At 41.7% G+C, this 24889-nt stretch overlaps 1 protein-coding gene across 3 annotated transcripts; it reads right to left on the reverse strand.

The window, feature by feature from the left end:
- Window positions 1-348: 348 nt before the first annotated feature.
- Znf280b (zinc finger protein 280B) lies at window positions 349-24592 on the reverse strand. Of its 3 annotated transcripts, XM_059281900.1 has the most exons (3): window positions 24487-24592; window positions 23457-23515; window positions 349-5030 (listed from the first exon to the last, which is right to left on the reverse strand). In XM_059281900.1, exon 3 carries the CDS (start codon window positions 4961-4963, stop codon window positions 3314-3316), a length of 1650 nt encoding a protein of 549 aa, XP_059137883.1. In that variant the 5' UTR covers window positions 4964-5030; window positions 23457-23515; window positions 24487-24592; the 3' UTR covers window positions 349-3313. The 3 variants fall into 3 exon arrangements, with proteins under 3 accessions (XP_059137883.1, XP_059137885.1, XP_059137884.1); XM_059281902.1 differs by lacking the exons at window positions 23457-23515; window positions 24487-24592 and adding an exon at window positions 19363-19525; XM_059281901.1 differs by lacking the exons at window positions 23457-23515; window positions 24487-24592 and adding an exon at window positions 9834-9940.
- Between the last annotated feature and the right edge of the window lie 297 nt (window positions 24593-24889).

Raw genomic sequence — 24889 nt, forward strand, 5'->3', positions numbered from 1 at the left:
GAGCCATAACTCAGACCCACCCTCTCTCTCTGTTCTGTCTCTTCCCCCCACCATCTTTCCCTCTCTCTGCACATGCTCCTTTTCCAGGCCTGGTTCTTTTGTCTCCTCCACTTCCTCCTAATAAAGCTCTGAAACTGATACTGGGTTCTGTCGTGACCATGACCTTTCTGCACAGTAACCAGCACTGCTTATCATTTCAAAACCCAACTGTGGAAGATAGAAAACAAAAATTAAGCTAAAATACATAGTGTTCAAATTTTAAAAAACAAAACAATAAAGCAAAAGGTTTTCACAAAATGCTTTATTTCTCTAATTGCTATTTCTTATAAATAACTTTGGCAACATTAATAAAATAATAACCTTTATTTGAAAAAGAAGCAACAGACTTCACAGAGTAACAAAATAGTAATCTTGACAGATATTTAATACATGTGTAAACAAAACAAAGTGACACTGCTTTAAAAATAGAGCTATCAATATAAAACAGAAAGCTCACTATGTTTCTTTGTTATAGGCACAGAAATGGACTTAAGCTAGCTCACTTCTAAGATGGAACCAAAGCTCTTGCTAATGATTTCTTCCTGAAGGTCTGTGACTAAGAAACTTAGCAGGGGGAAGAAAGGTGCAGCCAGAGGTGAACTGTCTTCCAAGAGAAGGAATAAACAGGACTTTAAAAGCAGGGCAGTTTCTAGTCACTCTAAAAGTCTCGACAAGCTTAATAAACCACGTGTGAGGTAGCGAGCCATGCAGGCTTAGGGAAAGCACGGTGAGGAAGGGGCAGCCTGGGCAGCCTGTGCACCAGGAAGAAACAGGAATTTTCTTGAGGAACAACAAGGCCGATACAATAGGTTGGAATAGTGCAGCAGCAGGGAGACACTGGGAAGTGGCCGTGGATGGGAGGCGTAGGTAGGCAGGAGCCAGAGCGTTGGGGCCTCCCTTAGCAGTAAACAACAATCCGTACTCCTTAGGAGCATGCTTTTGTGAAATAGCAAAGTACAGCAACGGTGCTGGAGATACTAAGCACTCGCTAAACACAGGTCTAAGGTGGTTCTTATTTTTACCATAGACAGTACACAAGTCTGCAGTACATGTATGATTCATTTCATACACAGTAGGACTTGCCCACCAGAACAAGTGGGGCAAACAACATTTTCCACATCTAAAGGAAAGGTACAGGGTAAAAAGTTAGGTGTGCCTTGGCCCAAGAAACCTCATTGAAAAGGCCTATCAAAATAGAGCAGATCACAATCAATCAATGGATCAAGCACAGAGCAAATAAATACAACAAAAGATGCTAGCAACCTCTCATCTCCCTCAGTCTTAACAGAGAGGCCAAGGCCTGGTGATGATCTCTTCCCAGTTTTTCATGAAATCGAAGGAAACTTCATTAGACTGAGGAAGGAAAAATGGATAGGGACATCTTAAGGGACCCACCCCCAATGCCCCTTTCTTCTTTTTGGTTATAAAAGACAGGGTCTTACTGTGTAGTTAGTTTGGCAAGAAACTCATTAAGCAGCTCAGACTGACCCTGAACTCCAGACCCTTCTGCCCCAGGCTCCTAAGAGCAGTTATTACCAGTGTGTGCTACCACACCCAGCAAGATAAAGTACCTTTAAAGAAAGGAACAGGAAACTAGGAGATTTTTTCCAGACCATGTTTATAACCAGCATGCATCGAGACTCCTTGACTGATGAACAGAAGCAGCTGGGCACCTGGGCTAAACATGAAGGAACAGGAGGTGGCACTGGACCACGCTCAAGAAGACAGGCCTGGAAACTTTTACAGAAACAGCTAATGCTACTGAGGTTGCTGAGGACTAACTAATCCTCAGGGGTGCCCTACAGTCCTACAAAGAGTTATTCCTCCTAGTGACCAGCTAAGTAGTATGATATATTAATGGGAGAAAGCAAGTCTTCATTTAGGACATCGCCTGCACACTAAAGTGCTTCAAGTAAGACCCAAGCAATATTAGTGTGATCAACTGAGAAATTATACATACAACAACGAGAATGCTATTCATTATAATCACTCAAATATGAGGCAAGATACAAATTGTGACTAGGGATATAGTTCAGTGGCAGAGCCCTTGCCTGGTACATGTAAGGCCCTGGGCTTAATCCCTAGCACCAAGTGGGGGCGAGGGGAGAGCACCACATCACCAAATTGCAAGCTTCACATATTCAATAAACATTAAGATACACATACACTGAAAAAAAAAAAACGTAGTGAAAAGGCTCCATCATGGGCCCTGGGTTATTTTTTTGTGCTATGTCCAATATCATTGGGCAAGTCACTATTACATCATAAAAGTAGAACTAAATTAAACCCAGGCCATAAACTAGACAGACGCCATTTTTCTGAACCTTTTCAATTAAAACTAAAGTCCAATAAATTTCAAACTACAAATGCCAAGGCTTCTTGCCCCAAGAAAAGACAATGCACTTTACTGCTGTGGCCCATAAGGATATGGCCAGTTCATTCTTCAAACACAGGTAGCCAGAACGGGGAGGAGAGTGCATAAGTCCAACTACCCGACGCACCAAGCGATAGGAAGTCCATGGACACCAGCTCCCATTCTACTAATTACTGTTGCTGCTTCACATGGCACTGATACACAACTGTGCTTCTAATGCTTGTAGGGGCCCTTCATAAAACGTGGACATTTTACAAGAATGGCTTGGCCTCCTTGAATCTTCTTTTGGGTAAAGACATTTAGGCAGTACTCACTCTTTGGCTCCAAGACTGGAATGAATGTGTGCCTGTCCACTTACCCATGCTAAACCATTTAAAAAGAGAGCTCTCTTCCTCCTGTAGCAAGCATTAACTACCCATAGATCTTCATGGAGAGGTGGGGCCTTGTGAGCCCCATCCAACTCGAAACTTTTATGCAGAAGAGCTCTCAAGCTTAGGAGTTACATAAAATACTAATAAATAGGTTTAACTTCTGTTTTCCATTCACAAGGATATAGGCATAAGCACCTTCCTTGGGTTGAGCCAAACACTTAATATGAAACCAGACATATCTTAAATAACACTCACTATTCATTCAGAAAACACTGTAGGTCAGAGTAGTAGGGGTAGTAGAGTACTTGCTTATTATTTGTGAGGCCTTGAATCCAGCCCCAGAACTAAAACAGAACAAAACAAACCCTCACAAAATAAAAACAAATGAACAAACAAAAACCCTGCATTATCACAAAATTAAAGAAAAAATAGTCCATTTCTTCATCAGTCTTGGGTCCTGATGAGTAACAAATGTATAGTTTGTCCTCTCATCTCTCTGAAGAGTTCTGGGTTCTGACTTAGATTAAAATTAGTGGGACCTTTTTGAAGGTTTTCCTTGAGATCTGGGGGAAGGCGGATCCCAGTCAGTTGTGCTCACAGTGACCGATGCTACTTTCCCAGATTCTGACTGAACAGGATCCACTGAGACCTGAATAACAACCTTTGTCTCGGGAGGCAACCCTTCTAGCTGCTTAGGTTTCTTAAACATTTGGTGACACCGGGTCTTATGCTCCATTTTTTCCTTGAAGGTTAAAAACTGTAGTCGACATTTGGAACACTGGTGACCATTCCTTTCCCAGTGCCCCCTATAGTGACACATGTACGGTGTTCCGGTTTTGAAAATTTTAAGACAAAATGGACAAAGTAGGTTCTTAGTGTTGACATGGTACTTTCTAAAATGTGTTTCCACATCGGCAAAGACAGACGACCTGTAGTTACAGATCTGGCACACATACGGCATTTCCCCGGGCTTATGATTGTCCTTCATGTGCTCTAAAAGAACTTGATCTGTCTCAAATGACAATTCACAGATTTTGCAGACCATGGTGGGGTCAGGGGCGATGTGCACACGGTCGACGTGGAACTCCAGCTGGATGGGAGAGGTGAACTGCCGATGGCAGTGCTGGCAGGTGGTATGGTTCTCCCAGCCGTCATTCCCCTGCCTCTCAAATTCCAAATGATGTTTGGTGTGGTTCATAAATTTGACATTTTTGAGAGCTTTCAAACAGTTGGGGCACTTGAAGATTGTGTGAGTCTTCTGTTCTGGCTGCCCATCTCCTTTATGCTGACCATAGTAAAAGTCACTAAGTAACAAAGTCAAACTTCCTTTCTTGGGATCAAAGGTCCCTTGACTCGCTGGACTTGAAAAGCCCACTTTCACCAACCCATTTTCACAGCGAGGGTGTACACTTGTAGGACTGATGTAGATAGCGTTCTCCGAGAGAGGTGCTCCATTCACAACACGGTTTACTGATTTGGGAACATCGTTGGCGGGTGTACTCGGTTGAGGATTTGAGGTATGGAAGGTACCAGAAGAGGATGATGCTGAAGAATGTTCTTCATCAATTTCTATAATAAATTCAGGCCTCTGCAGGTTAATGACATTTACTTCTGAAGTGGAATGGCGCTTCGATGCAGAAGAACTTCTGTTCCAACCTCCTACTGAAAGTGCTGCCCGTACTGGACTATGCTTTGAACTTGAGATTGGAACCAAAGGGGAACCCTTTGAAGAGCTACCAGGCACAACTTGTGGTGAATTGCTTCTATAATCAGGTTCGGACAAAGGCTCAATAATAATGGGACTATCTGTCGATCTTGACTCGGCAGGAGATGCCGGCAAGACGATCACTGTCTCTGACGTGGGGGCTGCAGGGCTTTCAGCAGGAGATGCCGGCAAGACGATCACTGTCTCTGACGTGGGGGCTGCAGCACTTGAGGGCTGCAGCCTTTCAGTAGTCATTTTTCTAAGGCTATTTCGCTTTCTTTTTAAACGTGAACCTGGGGTGACTCTGTTCAAAATGTTCGAATTAGCAGGTTTTGAATTTGAAGTCTTTCCAACGAATATCAGTTCAGCGTCTTCATTTACATGCTCAACCCCTACAAAGATCAGCTCGGCATCCTCATCGTGGGCTCGGCTGGGTTCCTGCTCTTCACTGCGCAACATGAATTGCTGCTCCATTTCTAACGTTTTGGTTCCTGACAGGTGTGGTCACAAGTCCCAGTACTTCCTCTATTCACACTGCCACCTGAGTACAAACACATCACACATCAGTAAGCACAGAAAAAGGACTTATTTTTCTCATCAAAGACTTTGAAATGATTATAAACATTAAGGACATTCATCCAGTGCCACTACCACTCTACTCCAACCTTTCAGGCTCAGACCTGGGCAGGAGATGCACCCATGGGCTCTTTTGCCTGAGACTCTCACTCAGCACCTATCTAAGCAGCCCCCAGACCCAGGCAGGAGCCCTATCTGCAAGGTCTCTTAAGTGAGTCCTCTCACCCCCAGTTGCCTCCTCTAAATAGTCCCAAATCCTCCAGACCTAGGTCCAGCTAAGAGCCAAATCTACCCTCTCTTAGAGAGTCTGACCCAGGGCCTTTACCACATGCCACCCACCCAGGTCCAGGTGGGGCCCACATCTTCAAGCTATCTTAGCCCAGGCCCTCTGTGTGCTCTCTTGCTGAGGCTGATCAAGTCCCTGAACCCGTGCCCAGCCCCAGCCAGGAGTCACACTAAAGGACTTTTCTAGACTTCACTCAAGCAATCTTACCCCACCCTTATGACCTCTGCATCACACTGGTTAACAGTGAACTGGAGTTTCCCCAGTCTCTCCAATCAATAATCAATGCCGGGTAACTCAAGGACTAACCTGCTCACTCCTACTTGTCTTGAAATCAACCAAGCTCAGAGGAAAGCAAAAACCAGAATCAAACTTCTACTCCACATATGCAGGTTAGAACCTCACATCAGACACAAAGAAATGAACTCCCACAGCCCTACTAGAAAACAAATAGTATAGGAGACTGAGACAACACGTGCCCCTAAAAGACTACCAGTCACCAAAAAACTCAGGACACAGATTTTAAGGAACAATTGTAAACAATCGAAGGATTCAAAAAATCCAAAGAGGCCACAAGCAAACACCTCAATGAACTTAAAAGAGGACAAGAAATAAGAAAAGCCCTCTGATGCCCTGAGAGTGTATCCTCGGGAAGGAGGCATCCAGGTCAGCTCTAGCTCAGCTTCTCCAGGTCCTGTTTCCCAAGTGTGTGGTGGCACTCTACCTTCTGCTGCCCTCACAGACACCATGCCTAAGACCAACCTGGGCAAGAAAAGGGTTGACTTCCTCTTACCACTCCCAGGTCACAATCTGCCTGATTTGTAAAACGGATCATGGACCAGTTAATTCCACATTTTCTACAGACTTAATTTGAAGAACTCTGTCCAAATCAGGAATTCTGGAGACTTAAGAAATGATCTGCAGCAGAGGGCATTTTATAACATTTTCAACCAAAATGATGTTAAAGTAAGTTATAGGAAGCCTTACTATACACACAAGCACACAAAAACAATCACTGCACAAGGCATGGGTAAGTGTTTGTAATTCCAACACCCAAGGGAATTGTGAGGTCAAGTACAGCTTCCAGGCCAGCAAGATAAGATCCTGACACAATAAAATAAAAAGTAACAAATCAATGGCCAGGCTTAGTGGTATATACCTTTAATCCCAGCACTTGGGAGGCAGAGGCAGGAGAATCTCTGTGAATTTGAGGCCAGCCTGGCCTACAAAGCAAGTTCCAGGACAGCTAAGGCTACACAGAGAAACTCTGTCACAAAAAATTCAGTATGCTTCCTTTATACCAATGACAAACACTGAGAAAAAAACCAAGAAAACAATCCTATTCACAATAGTCTCCAAATGAACCAAAACCTTGGAATACACCTAACAAAGGAAGTGCACAAACTCTAAACAATGAACATTTTAAAACACGGAAGAAATTGAAGAAGACACTAGAAAATAGACGGACTTCTCATGACCATGGATCAGAAAAGTCAGTACCATGAAAATGGCCATCCAACCAATCTACAGATTCAATGTAATCTCCATCAAAACCCCAAGAATTCTTCAGACACAGAAAATAATCTTAAGTATCGTAAGACCCAGAGAGACAAAGTAACCCTGAGCAAAAACAATACTTATAGAGGTATCAACATACCTGATATCAAGCTATACTACAAAGCCAGAGTAATAAAAATAGCATGTTACTGGCACAAACACAGGCTAGGTCAATGGAATAAAACAGAGCACACAGACACAAGGCCATAGAACTTCAACCACCTGACTTTTGACAAAGCTGTCAAAAGCACACACTGGAGAAAAGACAGCATCTTCAATAAATGGTATGAGAAAACTGGAAATTTGTATGTAGAAGAATGAAACTAGATCCTTATCTTGCACCGTGCACAATAAATTCCAAGTAGACCAAGGACATGAGACCTGAAGCTGAAAGAGGAAAATGCACTGAGTTCCTTTCAAGTTATAAATGCAGGTAATAACTTTCTGAATATGGTATGTTTATGTCTGAACACCTGATTTCAGCTCATAAGTCAGTTTTATGTCTTTTAAGAGTTAACAACTGTAGGTATCCAGGATACCTTACCTTCACAGCTATCAGTATAGCCTGGGCCCCGACAGTCAGAATACCTTTCTCTTCTGAGCACTTCAAGTGAGGGCACCTACCTACCAGGCCTGAACAGTCCTCAGGCCAGTCCCATCCCATCCAGGAAACATAGGTAATAACTTTCTGAATAAGACTCAAATCGCATCAAAATAAGACCAATAATTGACAAATTGGATCTCACGGAACTAAAAGGCTTTTGTACAGCAGAAGAACTTGTTAGTTGAATGAACGGGAGAAAAATCTCTGCTGGCTATATAATTGACAGGATTAATCTCTAAACTATATAAAGAACCCAAGAAACTAAACATCAACAACACAATCAAATCTTAGACTATAGGACTGATCAGAAAGGTCACACACACACACACACACACACACACACACACACACACACACAATACAAATGACTAATAAACATTTTTTTTAATATTCAACATCACTGGCCATCAGAGAAATATAAATTAAAACTACTTTGAGGATCCATTTCACCCCAGTCATAAAAAGAAAAATGACAACAAATGCTGGAAAGAATGTAGGTTAGAAAAATACTTATCCACTGCTGGGGGAGTGTTAATTGGTGCAGCCACTGTGGAAATCAGCATAAAGCTCTTTCTTGAAAAGCTAAAGACAGAAATTCCATAATGTCCCTGTTAGTTACAATTATCAACCCAACCAAGAGACACCCGGTAAGAGAGAGTCTCAAGTGAGGATTGCCAAGGTCAGACTAACCTGGTACCAGCACTGTGGCTGGTGCTATTCTTAGGCAGGTGGTCCTGGGTTGTGTAAGAAAGCTAACTGGCTAAGTGTAAACCCGGGAGTGCCAAGAAATACCATTCCTCCATGGTTTCTACTTCACTTCCTACTTGAGTTCCTTCCCTCAACGATGAGTTGTAACCTGGAAGTGTAAGCTAAAATAAATCCTTTCCTCCCCAAGTTGCTTTTGGATATGGTATTTGTAACAGAAACCCAAAGAAAACTAAAATAGATCTGCCTAGCTTTATCACTCCGGATTGTACACCCAAAGTACTGTACCATACCACAGGCACACTTGCACATCCATGTTTATTGCTGTTCTATCCACAACAGCACGAACATGGACCAGCCTAGACATCAACCAACTGATGAATGAATAATGAAACTGTGCCGTACACAGCAATGGAATTTTACTCAGCTGTAAAGACAAACAAAATTATGAAATTTTCAGGAAAATGGATAGAACTGAAAAATATACTGAGTGAGGTAACCCAGACCCGGAAAGACAATCACCACTCTTTTCTCTCATTGATGGATCCTAGCTTTGAACTTTTAGTTGTGCATTTAATTTGAAGTCATCAGGAGGCTATAAAGAGCACATGAGACGGGGGAGGAAAGAAGGCTTTTTATCAGCGGTTGGGGTTAGGGGACAGTAGAGCAAATATGTTATAAAAGTAGGGGGCGGGGGAGACCAAGAGTTAAAAGTTTAAGGAGGGTAATGGTAGGGTACAGACTGGAGGATGTGGCGGGGATGTTAATTAAAACTAAGGACATACGGAAAAGCCTTGTGGAAAACCACTGCTCTGTAAGCTAATTAAAAAATATAGGTTTGGGAGAGGTGGAGAGATGGCTCAGAGTTTGAGAGCACTGGCTGCTCTTCCAGAGGTCCTGAGTTCAATTCCCAGCACCCACACGGTGGCTCACGGCCATTTAGAGTGAGATCTGGTGCCCTTTTCTGGTATGCAAGCACACATGCAGACAGAACACTACATATGTAATAAATAAATAAACCTTTTAAATATACACGTGTAGGTTTGGTTTAAGTTTAAACAGAGGTACCCTACTACACAGGTAAACAATACTTCCTCTAGAAAACATGGGTTATTAAATGAAAAACCTAAGTCCTAGGTGTAGGAACAGCTCTGTGTAATTGATGTGGGAAGCCCCAGAAGCTCCCCAAAAACACAGGCTACTGCCGTTGCTCGACTGTTTGCTATAGCTACATGGTAAGACCTACTGCTGAAGACACCCCACAGTTTGGTAGCAGGATACCCAAAAATCATGCTGGAATTGACCTAGAAACCTCCTCTCTGACAGCTGGCTTTCAGTGCTGGAAAGTGCTATACAGGCCACTGGAGGCGAGGTCATTCCTAGATCTGTCTAATGGAGGACTCTGCATGCTACAGCACTAACTTGACAGAGTGCCCACTGGCTCATTGGTAGAATGGTATACTACACAGACAGGCCATTGGACTGGAAGCCTAGTCACAAGATGTAATTCATGCCTGGAATTGTCAACCTGGTCAAAAGCCCACGGCTGGAGAGGTCACAGGCGCTAGAAGGGAAACCTCCTATTGCTCCCCCTTCCATATATTGGCATTTATACTTACAGATTAGTGCTATTCAGTGTTGGTAAGTCAACGCAGAGACCGAGAGCTGCACCTTCAAACTGTAAGCCAAACAGACCTTAAGTTGCTTTGCCAGGTATTTTGTCATAGCAACAACAAAAACTAATAAAACAACCCAATTAAAAAGTGGGCAAAACAGGGTTGGAAGGATGGCTCAGTGGTTAAGAGCACTGGCTGCTCTTCCAGAGGACCTAGGTTCAATTCCCAGCACCCACATGGCAGCTCACAACTGTCTGTAACTCCAGTTACAGAGGATCTAACACCCTCACACAGCCATAAAAATTTAAAAATTGGGCAAAAGATTTTAATAGACATTTCTCCAATGATGATGTACAAATAGTCAAGAAGTACATGAAACTATGTACAACATCACAAATCATCTGAGAAATGAAAATTAAAATTATTAGATATCACCTCCCATCAATTAGAATAGCTATTACAAATTTAAAAGCAGGAAGTAACTCTTGGCCAGGACATGGATAAATTGGAATCCTCAAGCTGTTGAACTATAAAATGATACAACTGCTATGGAAAAAGGCATGGAAGTTCCTGGGGAAAAAAAAATGTTTTAAAGAACTGTCACATGATCCAGCAGTCTAACATCTAGGTATGCATTCAGAAGAAATGAAAAAGTCTTAAAGAGACAGACACTTTTTCTGCATCTCTTGAGATGATCACATTGCTTAAAATGGCACCAGAATAAACTACCTCCCTGGCAGTGGATACAATGTAATCAGATGCTTCCCCCCTGCCATCACGGCTTCCTTGACAAGACACACATTACTTCAAGATAAAAGTCTGAGACAAAGTAGGACTAGAGGGAACAGACGGCAACATAATAAAAGCTATATATAAGAAACCCACAGCCAACACCATCCTAAATGGAGAAAAGTTGAAGCAATACCACTGAAATCAGGAATAAGACAGGGATGACCACTACTTCCCATCCTTCTCAGGATTGTGCTTGAAGCACTAGCTGGAGCAATAATGCATAAGAAGGAAACAGAAGGGATACAAAGAGGAAAAGAGGAAGTCGAATGTGGGAGCCCATTTTCAGATTCTTAGTGGTTTCACCCAGCAGGTCTGCATAGAGAGGATGATTGGACCACGGGCCTGAGTGCAGGTGTCTGAGATGGTCTGCACTTGGCTGTACTGGGGGGAGGTCTTTTGCTCCAACTGATGGTGTTTCTATAAATACCCTAGGGCAGAGACAGTCAGGGCCCGCTGGAATAGGTTCCAGGCACTCTCTAGGCTATCTTATATTTTCTTTCTGTTTATCTCCACAATCTAAATCCTTCTAATATTTCCGGCTGCTCGCATTCAAGAAAACTCTGGGTAACTGTGGGGTAGGTGAGTAAACACCCTGCAGAATGGCACCATGAATAGGGACTAAAGACAAAGGAAAATAGTAATAATAATAATTAGTTTTATTGCAGACTTTTTGGTGAAAGTGAGAGTATGGTCCTGCCAGTTGAAGTGGCCAGTCTAGTGTTGAAGTGAAAGTAGAGAAATTAGTAAGGGCAGGGCGTTTTATCCTCGAGAGAAAAGGAAAAAACGGACTGGAAGGATGTCCGATGCTGCAGCGCAAAAATCTCCTCTATCGAGATTTCTATCTTCTATCTCTTTCGCAATTTCTATCTGTGAAATGTAAGTATAAGGTATAGTGTAGTAATATACTGTAGGAAAAACTAAGAAGTGTAAAGTAGTGTAGAAAATTTACTTAAGATAAGTTAGGCAACTAGATAGAAAAACTAAGTCTTCAATCTAACTTGGGGGGCTATGAACGCAAACTGGGGGTAAAAAATCTGAGTTTTACGGGTAGAAAAAAAACTTTTTGAGCTTATTGGGCAGAAAAAATATTCCTATGGTAGCTTTTGGCCTGGGGACACCTAAAATACTAATTCCAAGTGGCAGGAGAAAGTGATTTCTTCTGAGGCAAAAATTTGAGTGTAAGAAGCCAAAAAGTTTACAGTTCAGAAGTTTTGGGAAAAGTTGGTCTTTCTTTCTTGGGGAAAAGAAAATCTTTCTCTTAAACTAAAAGCTTTTCTTGGAAAACTTGGTAAAATTTCTCTCTAAAAAGCCTTAATCTTTCTCAAAACTAAAAGTTCTCCTTAAAAAAAAAAAACTTAAAAACTAAAACCTTTCAGAACTTTCTCAGAAGGACAAAAATTAGAATCACCTGAAGATATTAATATGGGAATCACCTGTGATTTGCTCTACGGGAAAACAACAAACTTCTCTAAGTTCTTTCTTTCAAGCTTTAAAAATCCTCCCTGCAATGCAGGAGGCAGGGATTGAGTTCCTAAAAACCTCTAAGCTCTGTCTCTTCAAGCTAGTAAAAGACTAGCTTGAAGGGTCAGAGTCCCCTGAGGGAAACACTTGGGTGAGTGTGGGTAAAGAGCCCAATAGGGCAGGAAATCATTTACGTGGGAAAAGCAAAAAGCCACGTTTTTCAGTTACAGCTGAGCTGAGGCATCAAGGGTTTTGTTTGAGTGAGCACTTGTTGGAATGAAAGGGTGCTCCTAAACGCCCTAATGCAAAGTTCCCCCGAAGCAATGAGCTGAAACTCTCTCTGTTAAGTGTTTTATCTTAGCTTCTAACCAACAACTGAGAAGCAACTACCCAGTACCTCCGAGTTTGAGTACATTACAGGATACTAAAGTTCCTGCAGTTGTGAACAACTTCTTGGAGCGTAGAGCTGAGGCAGGAAGATGCAGGACCCAGGGGAAAACTGCTAATGAACAGAGCTAAAGCTGGCTTAAAGGCACAGTTACCCGCTTCCCTGCAAGTCCCGGGTTGTTAGGTGGGGCTGCTCAGTGTCCACAGCTGCAAAAAGAAATCTCGCTGAGAAAAGCTTTCCTATCAGGGAAAGCACCTTCCTGGGAAAGCAGTAAAGCCAATCTGTGTCTGCAGTTGGGCTGCCGAGTCAGGAACGCTGTCTGGGGAAAGAGCCCAGCCAAGGCAGAACGGAGAACTAACAAGGAGTAAAGTTCTTTTCTACCAGAAAGCATCTTTTTGAGGAAAGCTTTGTTTCGACTGATTCCAGTGAGGTGAGGGAGTGTAGCCCTGAGAGGTGAATTGCCTCTGGTGATAAGCTCTGTCAGAGTTCTTGGACAAACAAAAGTAATCCACTGGAGAATTGGGCCAGCTCAGGGCCTGATTAGGGAAGTACACCTATCCTAATGTGAGCTTAGAGATGGCAAAAAACTCCCTTGTTAGAAAAGCAGAAGCTTGATTGTCAGTCTGTACGCAAACCACACAGACCCTGAAAATAGAGATGGACTAAAGCCCCTACCTTCAGAAGCAGAAAAGCTCCCACTGTGGCACTGGGAAATATTACTGGGGCAGAGGCAATAAATTGAGACCAAACTGGGAACTGTCAGGGAGAAAGACTCTCTGAAGAAACAGAGAAGGGACAAATTCCTCCCCAGAAAATGAAAGCTGCTAGAGTTTGAGGCAGATTTGGGGGGGGGGGTAATAAGCCCCTATCTCCAAAGGCAGCTAGCAGAGGAAGAGAGCCCCAGCCTGAGGTATCTGAAGCTCTGCATCTGAGGGGTGGGGGTGGGGGGAACAAGCAAAATGAGATAAAGATCTATCGGTGGAAGAAAATCTCTCTGAAGGAGCTATGGAAAAGCTGTTGTAATTGCTTTTGTTTTTCACTGACTGGCTAAGGCAAACACAAGCCCCAAGAAAAGCTGCTATCAGAAATGCCCACCTCAAATGCATGCTAACGAGGCAGGTGCGGTTCTGATCCAGGGCCAGTGTCAGATGAAGGAGAGACACCTGTTGAAGCCAGTTCAGAACAGAAATCTCCCACTGTCTCGTAATTAAAAACACAAAATGCTTAATTCAAACCTCCTATGCAAAAATTTTGAAAGCAGGGCCGGTAAAAGAGAGCAGAAATCTCCCCATCTCCCATAGTTGAAAACGCGAAAAACTTGGTTCAAACCTCCCAGGCAAGAACTTTGAAAGCAAGGCCTGGTAAAGGGGAACTAGAAGTTGACTTTCAGACCTGAAAAGAACTATGGGAAATGAAGTCCAAAACTAGCCTATAGCAACGGACTGATATAAGAGAAATGCATTCTGGGAAAGGTAGTTTTTCTGCTAAAGTTTTTCTGCTAAAGTTTTTCTGCGAGATTACCCCAAAAGACTTTTCAGCTCAAAAGGACATTTATAGTAAACTTAAAATACGGTTTTTAGGGCTGGAGAGATGGCTCAGTGGTTAAGAGCACTGACTGCTCTTCCAGAGGTCCTGAGTTCAATTCCCAGCAACCACATGGTGGCTCATAACTACCTGCAATGAGATCTGGTGCCCTCTTCTGGCGTGCAAGGACACATGCAGACAGAATACTGTATACATAATAATAAAAAAAAATTAGTTTTTAAAAGAACAAGGAAGAAAATAGTCTCAGAGTTGGTTCAATGTTAGTTCTGAGGAAAAATTTTAAGAATATGGAACTCAGAGCTCCGCAGTGTTTGGCTCCTTTGGTAGAATACCTTATTTTCCCTGATAGCTGTGCAAGAATTTTGCTAAGAGCTTTACAGTAGTTCAATGTGAAGCTTTTTGTAGAGCAAACTGAAAGTTCTGCTACATCAGAAAAATTTGAATTATGTCACAGAGAAGCTGTTATGAATTTGGGTAAAGGGACAGCCTCTAACTAGAAACCATTTATCAACAAGCCATTTTAAAATCCTTAATAAAGCAAGGGAAAGCAGTCCATACACTGAACACTGTTTTAGAAGAAATATATGGGAAATTTAAAAAGTTCTTTGCCTTTTGAACAAACAACCTACAATGAATGATTCCTTTGTAAATCTAATAAGAGGACAAGGAAATGGGTATTCAAAAAGAAATGACTGCTTTATAGATGGGAATCAAACTTCAGAAAAATCTAGCCGTCTTACAAAATAGTTGCTTCACCTGAAAGTTCCTTATAAGAAATCAATGCTAAATATCACAGCTGCTAACAATAACATCAGGGGTTAAAACTAATGAAGTGAAAATATTAAATCATGAAAATGCTCTTCTTCTGAGTAAGATAATGAAGGACATGTTTTATGAAAGAACATCTATGTTCTTGACTCCTTTTAATAGCAGTTTTGTTGAAAATATTGGGCTATTAAAAATCTATCAGAGGGGTTGGGGAGTTAGCTTAGTGGTAGAGCGCTTGCCTAGCAAGCGCAAGGCCCTGGATTCGGTCCTCAGCTCCAGAAAAATAAAATAAAATAAAATAAATAAATAAATAAAAATCTATCAGAAACATCAGCATGGTTAGAAGAACTCATGGCAAATACAGCTTTAAAAAAATTAAGAAGGAGGAAAATTGTATCAGAGTTTGGTGATGAGTATGAAAAGCAGCTAAATCAACTTTCTTGATATTAAGGTTCCATCCTGCAATCTGGGGATAGTAGGAGTATAAAGAGGCTTCCAGACTGCTAAGGAGTTTGAGACAATTGTAAGTTTCAGCAATGTTTTTAGGCCTGCTGAAAGCTGCAGGTCTGGAACCTCACTCCAACTTAGACAATTATCTTCTCCTGGTGGAAAATTGTCTGAGTTGCCAGCTAAGCAATTCAGAAACAGAATATTTCTTACAAGATTTTTCTCTTCTCTTTTCTTTCTTTTGGGTTTGCTGTAACTGACATAGCTCTTAATAATAGAGTTGTTATAAAACATCTGAAATGTATAGCAACAGAAGTCACTAAGTCCCAGAGTTAAGAGAGAGCCATTTAAGCCAGGCGGTGGTGGTGCACGCCTTTAATCCCAGCACTCGGAGGCAGAGCCAGGCGGATCTCTGTGAGTTCGAGGCCAGCCTGGGCTACCAAGTGAGTTCCAGGAAAGGTGCAAAGCTACACGGAGAAACCCTGTCTCGAAAAACAAACAAAAAAAATAAAAAAGAGAGAGCCATTAAAGAATTAAACTCTTGTTTCTCAAGAACTTTCAGAATGATAAGCTCTGAACTTTAGAAATGATTTATGTACTTCCTGTCTAGTTAAGAGAATCTTTCTAATAGAGATAGTGATGATAATTAAGATTAAGAAGTAGAAAATTGCCAAGTGGTGTCGGCGCACACCTTTAGTCCCAGCACTCAGGAGGCAGAGGCAGGCAGATCTCTGTGAGTTCGAGGCTAGCCTGGGCTACAGAGTGAGTTCCAGGATGGCACAAAGCTACAGAGAAATGCTGTCCTGAAAAAAAAAAAGTAGAAAACTGTTGTCTTGCTAGAAAATGTTAAAGGTGTTTGCTAAGTTAGATATATGGTAATGGTAGCCCTATATAAGTTTGTAAAATAGATCTATAGAGTTACTTTAAGAATATAAGCTTGCAAGAAGTATCTAGGGTAGCCCTAAGACATTTAATAATAAGCTTGTAAGAAGTAAAGATGCTAGTTGTAAATGTAAGTTTAAATAAGAAGAATATAAGATGAATATAAGAAGTAAATAAGAAATATATTTGCTATGGTAGTCTTAGAGAGTTTCCTTAAGGATATAAGTAAATAAGAAGTATATAAATAAGTATATGTTATATGTGAGTTTGTAAAAAAAAAAAAAAAAAAAAAAAGTGTAAATGTTGAGTGTCAGTCTATGCAGTCAGTCTGAGTGATTTTAAAAGCTCCAGAAGCCACTAAGAAGCTAAGAATGGCGGACGCCAGAACCAGCACAACAAGGCATCCGCAGCTGAGATCCATGGAAAATCAACACAACACAAAAAAACCTGAGCTAACAGCAAAAATGGTGCAATTTAAAATGTGGCTGTAACTAAAAAATGTCTCTGGCTTGAGAATGAAAGCTGCAGAGATGCTTGTGTAGCATGAATCTTAAAGAGTCTTATTAATCAGAACAAACCTGGGGCCAGTTATTGGGGTGAATGCTGGAAGGTCAGAGACACAGAACAAGCCACAGCTAACCTCACCTGGTCAACTTCTCAGCTGGTCTTGTTTCCTCAGACTGGAAGCTTCTGTGTCCTCATATCAGAATGGCTCTCAGTTGAACTGCTGTTCGAAAGCCTGAATGCTTAACCAGCTAAATGCTTCTAGTTTCTGGTCCTCACGCCTTATATACCTTTCTGCTTTCTACCACCACTCCCTGAGATTAAAGGCTCACTTTCTGGGATTAAAGGCGTGAGTCACCATGCTTGGCTGTATCCTTGAACAAGTGGATTTCTGCCTCTGGAATGCTAGGATTAAAGGCATGTGCTACCACTGCCTATCCTAAGTATCTAGTGGCTTTTCTGTTCTCTGACCCCAGATAAGTTTATTGGGGTACACAATATTTTGGGGAACACAATACCACCACATGCTTGTTTGAACTAAAATTGTTAACTGCAAAAATTTTTTGATTATAAAACACTTCTTGGGCTGGAGAGATGGCTCAGTGGTTAAGAGCACTGGCTGCTCTTCCAAAGGTCCTGAGTTCAATTCCCAGCAACCACATGATGGCTCACAAACATCTGTAATGAGATCTGGTGCCCTCTTCTGCCATGCAGGCAGAACAGTGTATACATAATAAATAAATTAATTAATTAATTAAAAAAAACAATCAAAACACTTCTTCATATTTGGAAGTGAAATTCTAATACCAAAATATACTTTTTTTGAACTTTTTGAAATTAAAAAAAATGAGATAAAACTACAAAAAGGTTTTTGTTATGGATTTCTTCATATTTGGAAGGCTAGTATTAAAATTTATTATCTGAATTTTGAGACTTAAGAAATGAAATGAACAATAGTGATTTCATTGCAACGGGACAATTCTGAATTTACTTATGGTGATAACTTAGGAACTGTTTTCTGGAATTACTTGTGTTAAAAATGGAACTGTTTAAATGAAGATAGTTATTGTTTCTACTTAAGACTCAAAATGCAGTTTTGTGTATGCATATATGCTTTATTAACTGGTGATTCATAAATTGTTATATGTTAAAAATGAATTGTTTTATGGAACTGTTTATGTAAAAATGTAATTACTTATAGAACTGGTTTTGTGCTACAAATGGAACTGCTTAGATGGAAAAGTTTGGGTTTTCTAACTAGGAATGAGATATTGTTTAAAAAAATATTTATAAAGAAAAGGGAGAGCCTGGCGGTGGTGGTGGCTCACGCCTTTAATCCCAGCACTCGGAGGCAGAGCCAGGCGGATCTCTGTGAGTTTGAGGCCAGCCTGGGGTACAGAGTGAGTTCCAGGAAAGGCACAAAGCTACAAAGAGAAACCCTGTCTTGAAACCTCCCCCCAAAAAAGGGGGGGAGTAATATTCCTTAGAATATTTAATTTAAAAAATATTTCCTCGTTATTTGAGTGGATTAATGTTATGATTCGTAAGAAATGTAAATGGGTATAGTAAGAGATTACTTTAAAGTGTAAAGAGTTTTATTAAAAAATTGCTTTTGAATGTTTTACTAAAAGTTTTCAAAGTGTTAATGATTAGATTGAGAACATTGCTTTTCAATATGGGTTTGTAGGAATTGTGTAAGTTTGGGTTTTTCTAATTAGGTTTGAGATTTTGTTTAAAAAATTATAAAGAAAAGGAGGGGTTATGAGTGAATTAAAGTTAAATGTATGTTTGCAGAAATTGTTAACCTATTGATATTAATGCACCATGGTTTTGTGAAGTTGAGGAAATATTTAAGTTTGATGTGAATACATCGGAAGTTTTTCCTATGTTGTTAGCAAGAAAATTCAAATGGTTCCACTAAGAGTTAAAGTTGTAAGAGTGAGAAAATTGTTAACTACATATAGCACCATTTATGTTAATTCAAATGGTTCTGTTAAGAGTTTGCTTTGAGATGTAAGATTGAGAGAACTGTGACTATGTATAGCAATCTTTATGTTATCCTGTTAATGGGAATGATGAAGCTAAGGGATTCTTTAGGTTTGCAATTGCATTAAGAGTTTATTGGTTTAGGAAGGGCTGGATGCAGCTAAAGACTGCTGTGGTCACCTTGGACACAATCCAAAAAAGAAATGCCATCTTTATCATCCTCTTCTTCCATACTGGGAGATGTAACAGCTATGGAGATTGCTGTGAGCTCTTAATAATGAGTTATTTTTTATATATTAAGAGAGGGGGACCTGTTTTCAGGTTCCTAGTAGTTTTACCCAGCAGGTCTACATAGACAGGATGACTGGGCCACAGGCCTGAGTGCACTTGGCTGTGCTGGGGGGAGATCTTTTGCTCCACCCCTTGTCATTTCTATAAATACCCTGGGGCAGAGACAGTCAGGGCCAGTTGGAATAGGTTCCAGGCCCTCTCAAGGCTATCCTGTATTTTCTATCTATTTATCTCCACAATCTAAATCCTTAGCTATCTAATATTTCCTGCTGCTCTCACTTAAGAAAACTCTGGGGAACTGTGGGGTTGGCGGGTAAACGCCCTGCAGTTAAACAATTGCTCTTAGTAGATAACATAATATTACACATAAAAAGTCCCAAAAATTCTAGAAAACGCCAGAAGCAATAAACAATTTCAGCACTGTGACAAGATGCAGAATTAACTTGTAAAGAAAAAAAAAATCAATACTTTTTTGTTGTTGTTGTTTTTTGTTTTTCCAGACAGGGTTTCTCTGTGTAGCTTTGGTGCCTGTCCTGGATCTTGCTCTGTAGACCAGGCTAGCCTCAAACTCAAAGAGATCCATCCGCATGCCTCTGCCTCCCAAGTGCTGGGATTAAAGGCGTGTGCCGCCGCCACCGCCACCGCCGCCGCCACCGCCGCCGCCACCACCACCTGGCTAAAAATCAATACTTTTTTAATAACCAGCAACAAACAGAGAGGAGATTGTTACAGGGAGCCCACCACAGAGGACCACTCAAACAGTTTATAGCCAATTGAAAGTCTTTATTCCTGCCAGCTGGGACTACACTCATGTATTTGGGACCCAAGTAGAGCACTGAACTTTTAGAGTAAGGGGCTTTTAAAGGCAAAAAACAATATTCTGTTATCTGTCCACAGCTGCAGGGGTAGGTTTTGTGCAAGCAAGCATTTAACAAAAGCTAAGATAAGCAGTTAGCTAAAGGGGAGATTTTATACAAGCAGGCAGTTTAACAGAAGTCAAGGTAAATTAGCTGGGGCATCTTGACCTTGGCTTCCTAGAACAAAGTTGGATAATTTTACACAAAGCTTTCCATTGGGGAGATCAAATTCTAGTCAAATCTAAAATGGCCTCAGCAAGAACACAAGATGAAGGAACCTCTGCACTGTCCTGCCCTGTCACATCATGGGTACACTCCCATCAATGATAGGCTCAAAGAAAATAAAATACCTAGGAATAAACCTAAACAAGGAAATGAAAGACACATGCAATGGAAAATTTAAACCTCTGAAAAATGAGATAAGAACGCTAGAAAACAGAATGGAAAGACATCCCACCCCATGTTCATGGATTAACAATTTAGAATTAATATCCTGAAAATGACTATTCTGCCAAAGCCATTTATAGTCAATGCAATCTCAAAATTCCCATTTCATTCTTCACAAAAATAGAAAAACTATTCTAAAATTAATATGGAACCACAAAAGACACCAGATAGCCAAAACAATCCTGAATAAAGAGAACAGTGCTGGAGAGATTACTATACAGGATCTTAAGAAATATCACATGTCAGGCATGGCAGTGCACGCCTTTAATCCCAGCACTCAGGAGGCAGAGGCAGGTGGATCTCTGTGAGCCTATCCTAGGAGTTCTAGGACAGCCAGGACTATATAGAGACCCTGTCTCAAAATATATATATATATATTATAAAGCCATAGCAATCAATGAAAACAATATGGTATTGGCACAAAAACAGACACACAGACCAGTGGAACAAAATTGAATATCCAAATGAGTATATGTAACTTCAGCCACTTAATATCTGACAAAAACATAAGCTGAAGAAAAGCAAGCAACTTGAACAAACGGAGCTTGGGAAATTGGATATCCATAGGCAGAGAAAGAAATTAGATCCATATCTAAACCCCGGCACAAAAACTAACTCCTGTGGACTTCAAATAGACAAAGCTCTAAATATGAAACACTGAAACCGCTAGGAAAAAACAGGCAGTAACCTACATGATCCAGGTGTCGGAAAGGACATTCCAGAACAAAGCCAATAATTGACAAGTGGGAAAACTAAGAAGCTTTTGCACAGCTAAAGAAACAATCAGATGAAGAAGAAGCCCACACAACAGGGCAGAATCTTTGCCACCAGCTATATATCTGGCAGAGGACTCATTCAGAATATATAAAGAACTCAAAAAGCATTAAGTCAAAAATAAATAAATAAACCATTCAAAAAATGGGCTTAGGACCTGAACAGAGCATTCTCAACAACATACAAACAGCTAAGAAATGTCTCCAAAAAAAGAAAAATGTTCACTGTCCTTAGTTACTAGGAAACTGCAAACAAAAACAACTGTGGAATTTCGTTTTATCACAGTCAAGTGGTAAAGATCACCAAAGAGCCAACAACACCTTCTGGAGAGTATGTGGGGAAAAGGGAACCCTCATTCACTGTTGGTGGGACTGGAAACTGACTGAGCCACTCTGGAAATCAGTGTGGAGAACTCTCAAAAAGCTAAGAATAAACCTACCATGTGACCCAGATATACCACTCTTTGGCATATGCCCAAAGGACAGCCTACTTCACAGATACTTGCTCAGTCATGTCCTTCAAGTGATAAATGGATAATGAAAATACTGTAAGCCAGGGGCTGGAGAGATGGCTCAGAGGTTAAGAGCACTGGCTGCTCTTCCAGAGGTCCTGAGTTCAACTCCCAGCTACCACATGCTGGTGCCCTCTTCAGGCATGCAGGCAGAACAACACTGTATACATTTAAAAAAAAAAAAAAAGAAAGAAAGAAAGAAAGAAAATACTGTAAGCCGGTTGGTGGTGGCACATGCCTTTAATCCCCACACTCCAGAGGCAGAGGCAGGCAGAGGCAGATCTCTGTGAGTTCGAGGCCAACCTGGGCTACAGAGTGAGTTCTAGTAAAGACACAAAGCTATACAGAAACCATCTTGAAAAACCAAAAAAAAAAAAAAAAAGAAAAAGAAAAAGAAAATCTTGTACATAGATAGATTAACCCCAGAGAAATAGAAACTAAAAGTCTCCCAATCAAAAAAAAAAAAAAGTCCAGGCCTAGAACGGTTCAATGCAGACCTCTACCAGACTTTCTTTTCTTTCTTTCTTTCTTTTTTTTTTTTAACCAGATTTTCAAAGAATTAATGGCAATATTACTCAAACATCCATGAAGTCTCACCAATATGGCTCCCTAACCACTTCAACATGATTTCAACAAGGACAACACTAAAAGACATACTGAGGAAAAAAAAAAAAAGAGGGAAAGCTCCTTGAGGCATTAAAAACCTACACAAAGAACTACAGTCAACTAAAGAATACTGAGAATGAGAGAAATCTTCCGCAGAGAAGAACACCAAATGGTCAGACCTGAAAACATACATATATGTAGCATTACACAGACTAAGCAGGTTGTATTTATATATTTAGGTGTGTCTCTGTGTGTGTGTGTGTGTGTGTGTGTGTGTAATATATACATATATGAAACAACAAAAAGAGGTCATGAATTTTGAAAGAGAGCAAGGGAGGTACAGGGGAGGGCTTGGAGAGAGGGAGGAGGAGGAAATGACATAATTATATTGTAATCTCAAAAAATAAAAAATTGCCGGGCGGTGGTGGCTCACGCCTTTAATCCCAGCACTTGGGAGGCAGAGGCAGGCGAATCTCTGTGAGTTCGAGGCCAGCCTGGGCTACCAAGTGAGTTTCAGGAAAGGCGGCGCAAAGCTACACAGAGAAACCCTGTCTCGAAAAACCAAAAAAAATAAATAAATAAATAAAAATAAAAATAAAAAATTATTTTAAAAAAGAAATATTGCAGAAATAAATTTAAAAGCAAGCCACTTTGCTTCCTGCTATTATTTCTTGATATATCAAACTGACCCTAAGGTAATATTGATGCCTTAGAATTCCTGGGGGTGGAGGGGCCCTCAAAAAAAAAAATCCAGAAGTCAGGCTTGTGCATACCTATAACCATAACCCTTGGGAAGGGAAGACTAAAATCAGGAGCTGAAGGCAATTCTCAGCTACATAAACCAGTCTAGGATATGTGAGACCCTTTCTCAAAAAACCAGGGTAGAGACTAATCCAATTTAACATTTTACTGCATTAAATGAATCTTAAACTATTTGTATCAACTCACTTTGCCTCCTACTATGATAAAAACCAGTCGCTTCACAGAACAGCCATAGTGTTTACTTTCTTTTTCTTTTTCAGGATTTCGGGTGAAAGGAGCACGTCTGCCACTTCTTCCTGTTTGAGGACGCAACTTAGAAGGTTCCAGAATTATTGACATCAAATGCTTGGCCTCAATTTATCAGACCCACTCAAATTCCCTCAGGAAATTCTACACAATAATTTGTTTGTTTGTAATAATTTGTTTGTTTTTTGAGACAGGGTCTCACTATCTAGTGCTGGCTGTCTTCAAACTCAGAGAGAGATCCGCCTGCCTCTGCCTCCCGAGTGCTGGGATTAAAGGCTTGTACCACCTGGCGGTCATGTTTTCTTTTATCAAAGGGGCGACTAGGAGACAGAACATGAAAGAGAAAAGACCCTTCTTACCTCAGATACACACTGTAACTTTTAATACCTTGAGAGTCCAAAGGGTGAAAGTCACATGCCTGAGGTAATCAGAAAAACAAAAACAAAAAAAAAGATACATTTTATATGTTAAAAGATTTTACTCCACTACCTACCAATTGTTTATATATTTATTTTGTTTCCTTTTGTTTGCTTTGATACAAAACATGTCTGATCCTCCTGGCTCCACTTGCTAAGTACTGGGTGAGACCCTCACAACCACTTTGCCAAGTACTGGGTGGAAATCCAGCCCAGGGCTTTGTCCATCCTAGGCAAGCGCTCTAGCAACTAGGCTACCCCACCCCCACCCCTGGATGGTTTTTTTATAAGCATCTTACAGGCTACCATCCAAAATACCATACCTCCATACACAAAAAAATCTCATTTGGGCCCTGCTCAATCAAAATTAGCTATCTAGGAGAATAGATTAGGAGCCCCGAGAGCTGCCCTGGAGTTCAAGGAGGCACGTAGTCAACAGAATCCACAAACAAGACAGTGCTGTATGCGGAAAGACAAATACATGGATTTTAAAATGCTTTAAAAGCCTCAAAGGAAGGGCCTGTGGATCTCCAAATTGGGAGTGGGGTTCAATTTACAAAACTGGCTTACACTTTGTTTTGTGAATAGGTCTCACTAGGTGGTCCTTCCACCGCCTCCCTAGTGGCCGGGATTACAGGCGGGCGCCACCGCGCCCAGCAGCAGGTCTCCAGGCTTCAGGACTTTAGGTACCGTGAGCGCCACCAGGGCCCTCAGCGATGGGGACGGCATTTAGGGGGAGCAGGCCCAGCCCTCGATGGGGGTCGGGGGAGGCCGCAGGAGGGGGAACGCACGTGTGTGCCGGGGGCTACCAGGCGGGATCCCCAGAGCCCGGCCTACCGGCGCTTCCTTCCCCCGGGACTCGCAGAAGGCCCTCACCCGTCCTCCCACCCCGCGATCTGGTGGCCGGTCCCTGCCGGTCGCCCCCCGCAGAGATCAGCAGGACCACACCCCTGCCCTGACCTCCCCCGCATACCTGAGCCCCCCGGAACGCCTTGGCCCGCGAGGCGCTGCGCGGGAAGCCCCGCACCCCGACCTGCCGGGCCCGCCGCACCGCCCGCAAAGCCCAGGCCGCTTCGCCTGGCTCGCACACTCGCCCACGGCGACCTGTGATTGGCTGCCAAGGGAGGACGCGAGGTCAGTCGCTGGGCTCCGGGCCTAGCGCCGATCTGATTGGTCCCAAGGCTCCTGGGAGCGTTCTCCCACTCTGGCACCCCTAGTGGCTACAGCCGGCGAAGGAGCCAAAGTGAGATGAACAAGGCAGAGATGAGACACCCTGCAAGATTTGAAAGCCAAAGCCGGCTCTTTCATTCCAGCACTTAGGAGGCTGAGGCAGGAGGATTGAAAATTAGACATGGCTGCATAGTGAGATCCTGTCT

Source organism: Peromyscus eremicus, chromosome 16_21 (genome assembly GCF_949786415.1).
Source record: "Peromyscus eremicus chromosome 16_21, PerEre_H2_v1, whole genome shotgun sequence".
In the NCBI taxonomy this organism is placed as follows: Eukaryota; Metazoa; Chordata; class Mammalia; order Rodentia; family Cricetidae; genus Peromyscus; species Peromyscus eremicus.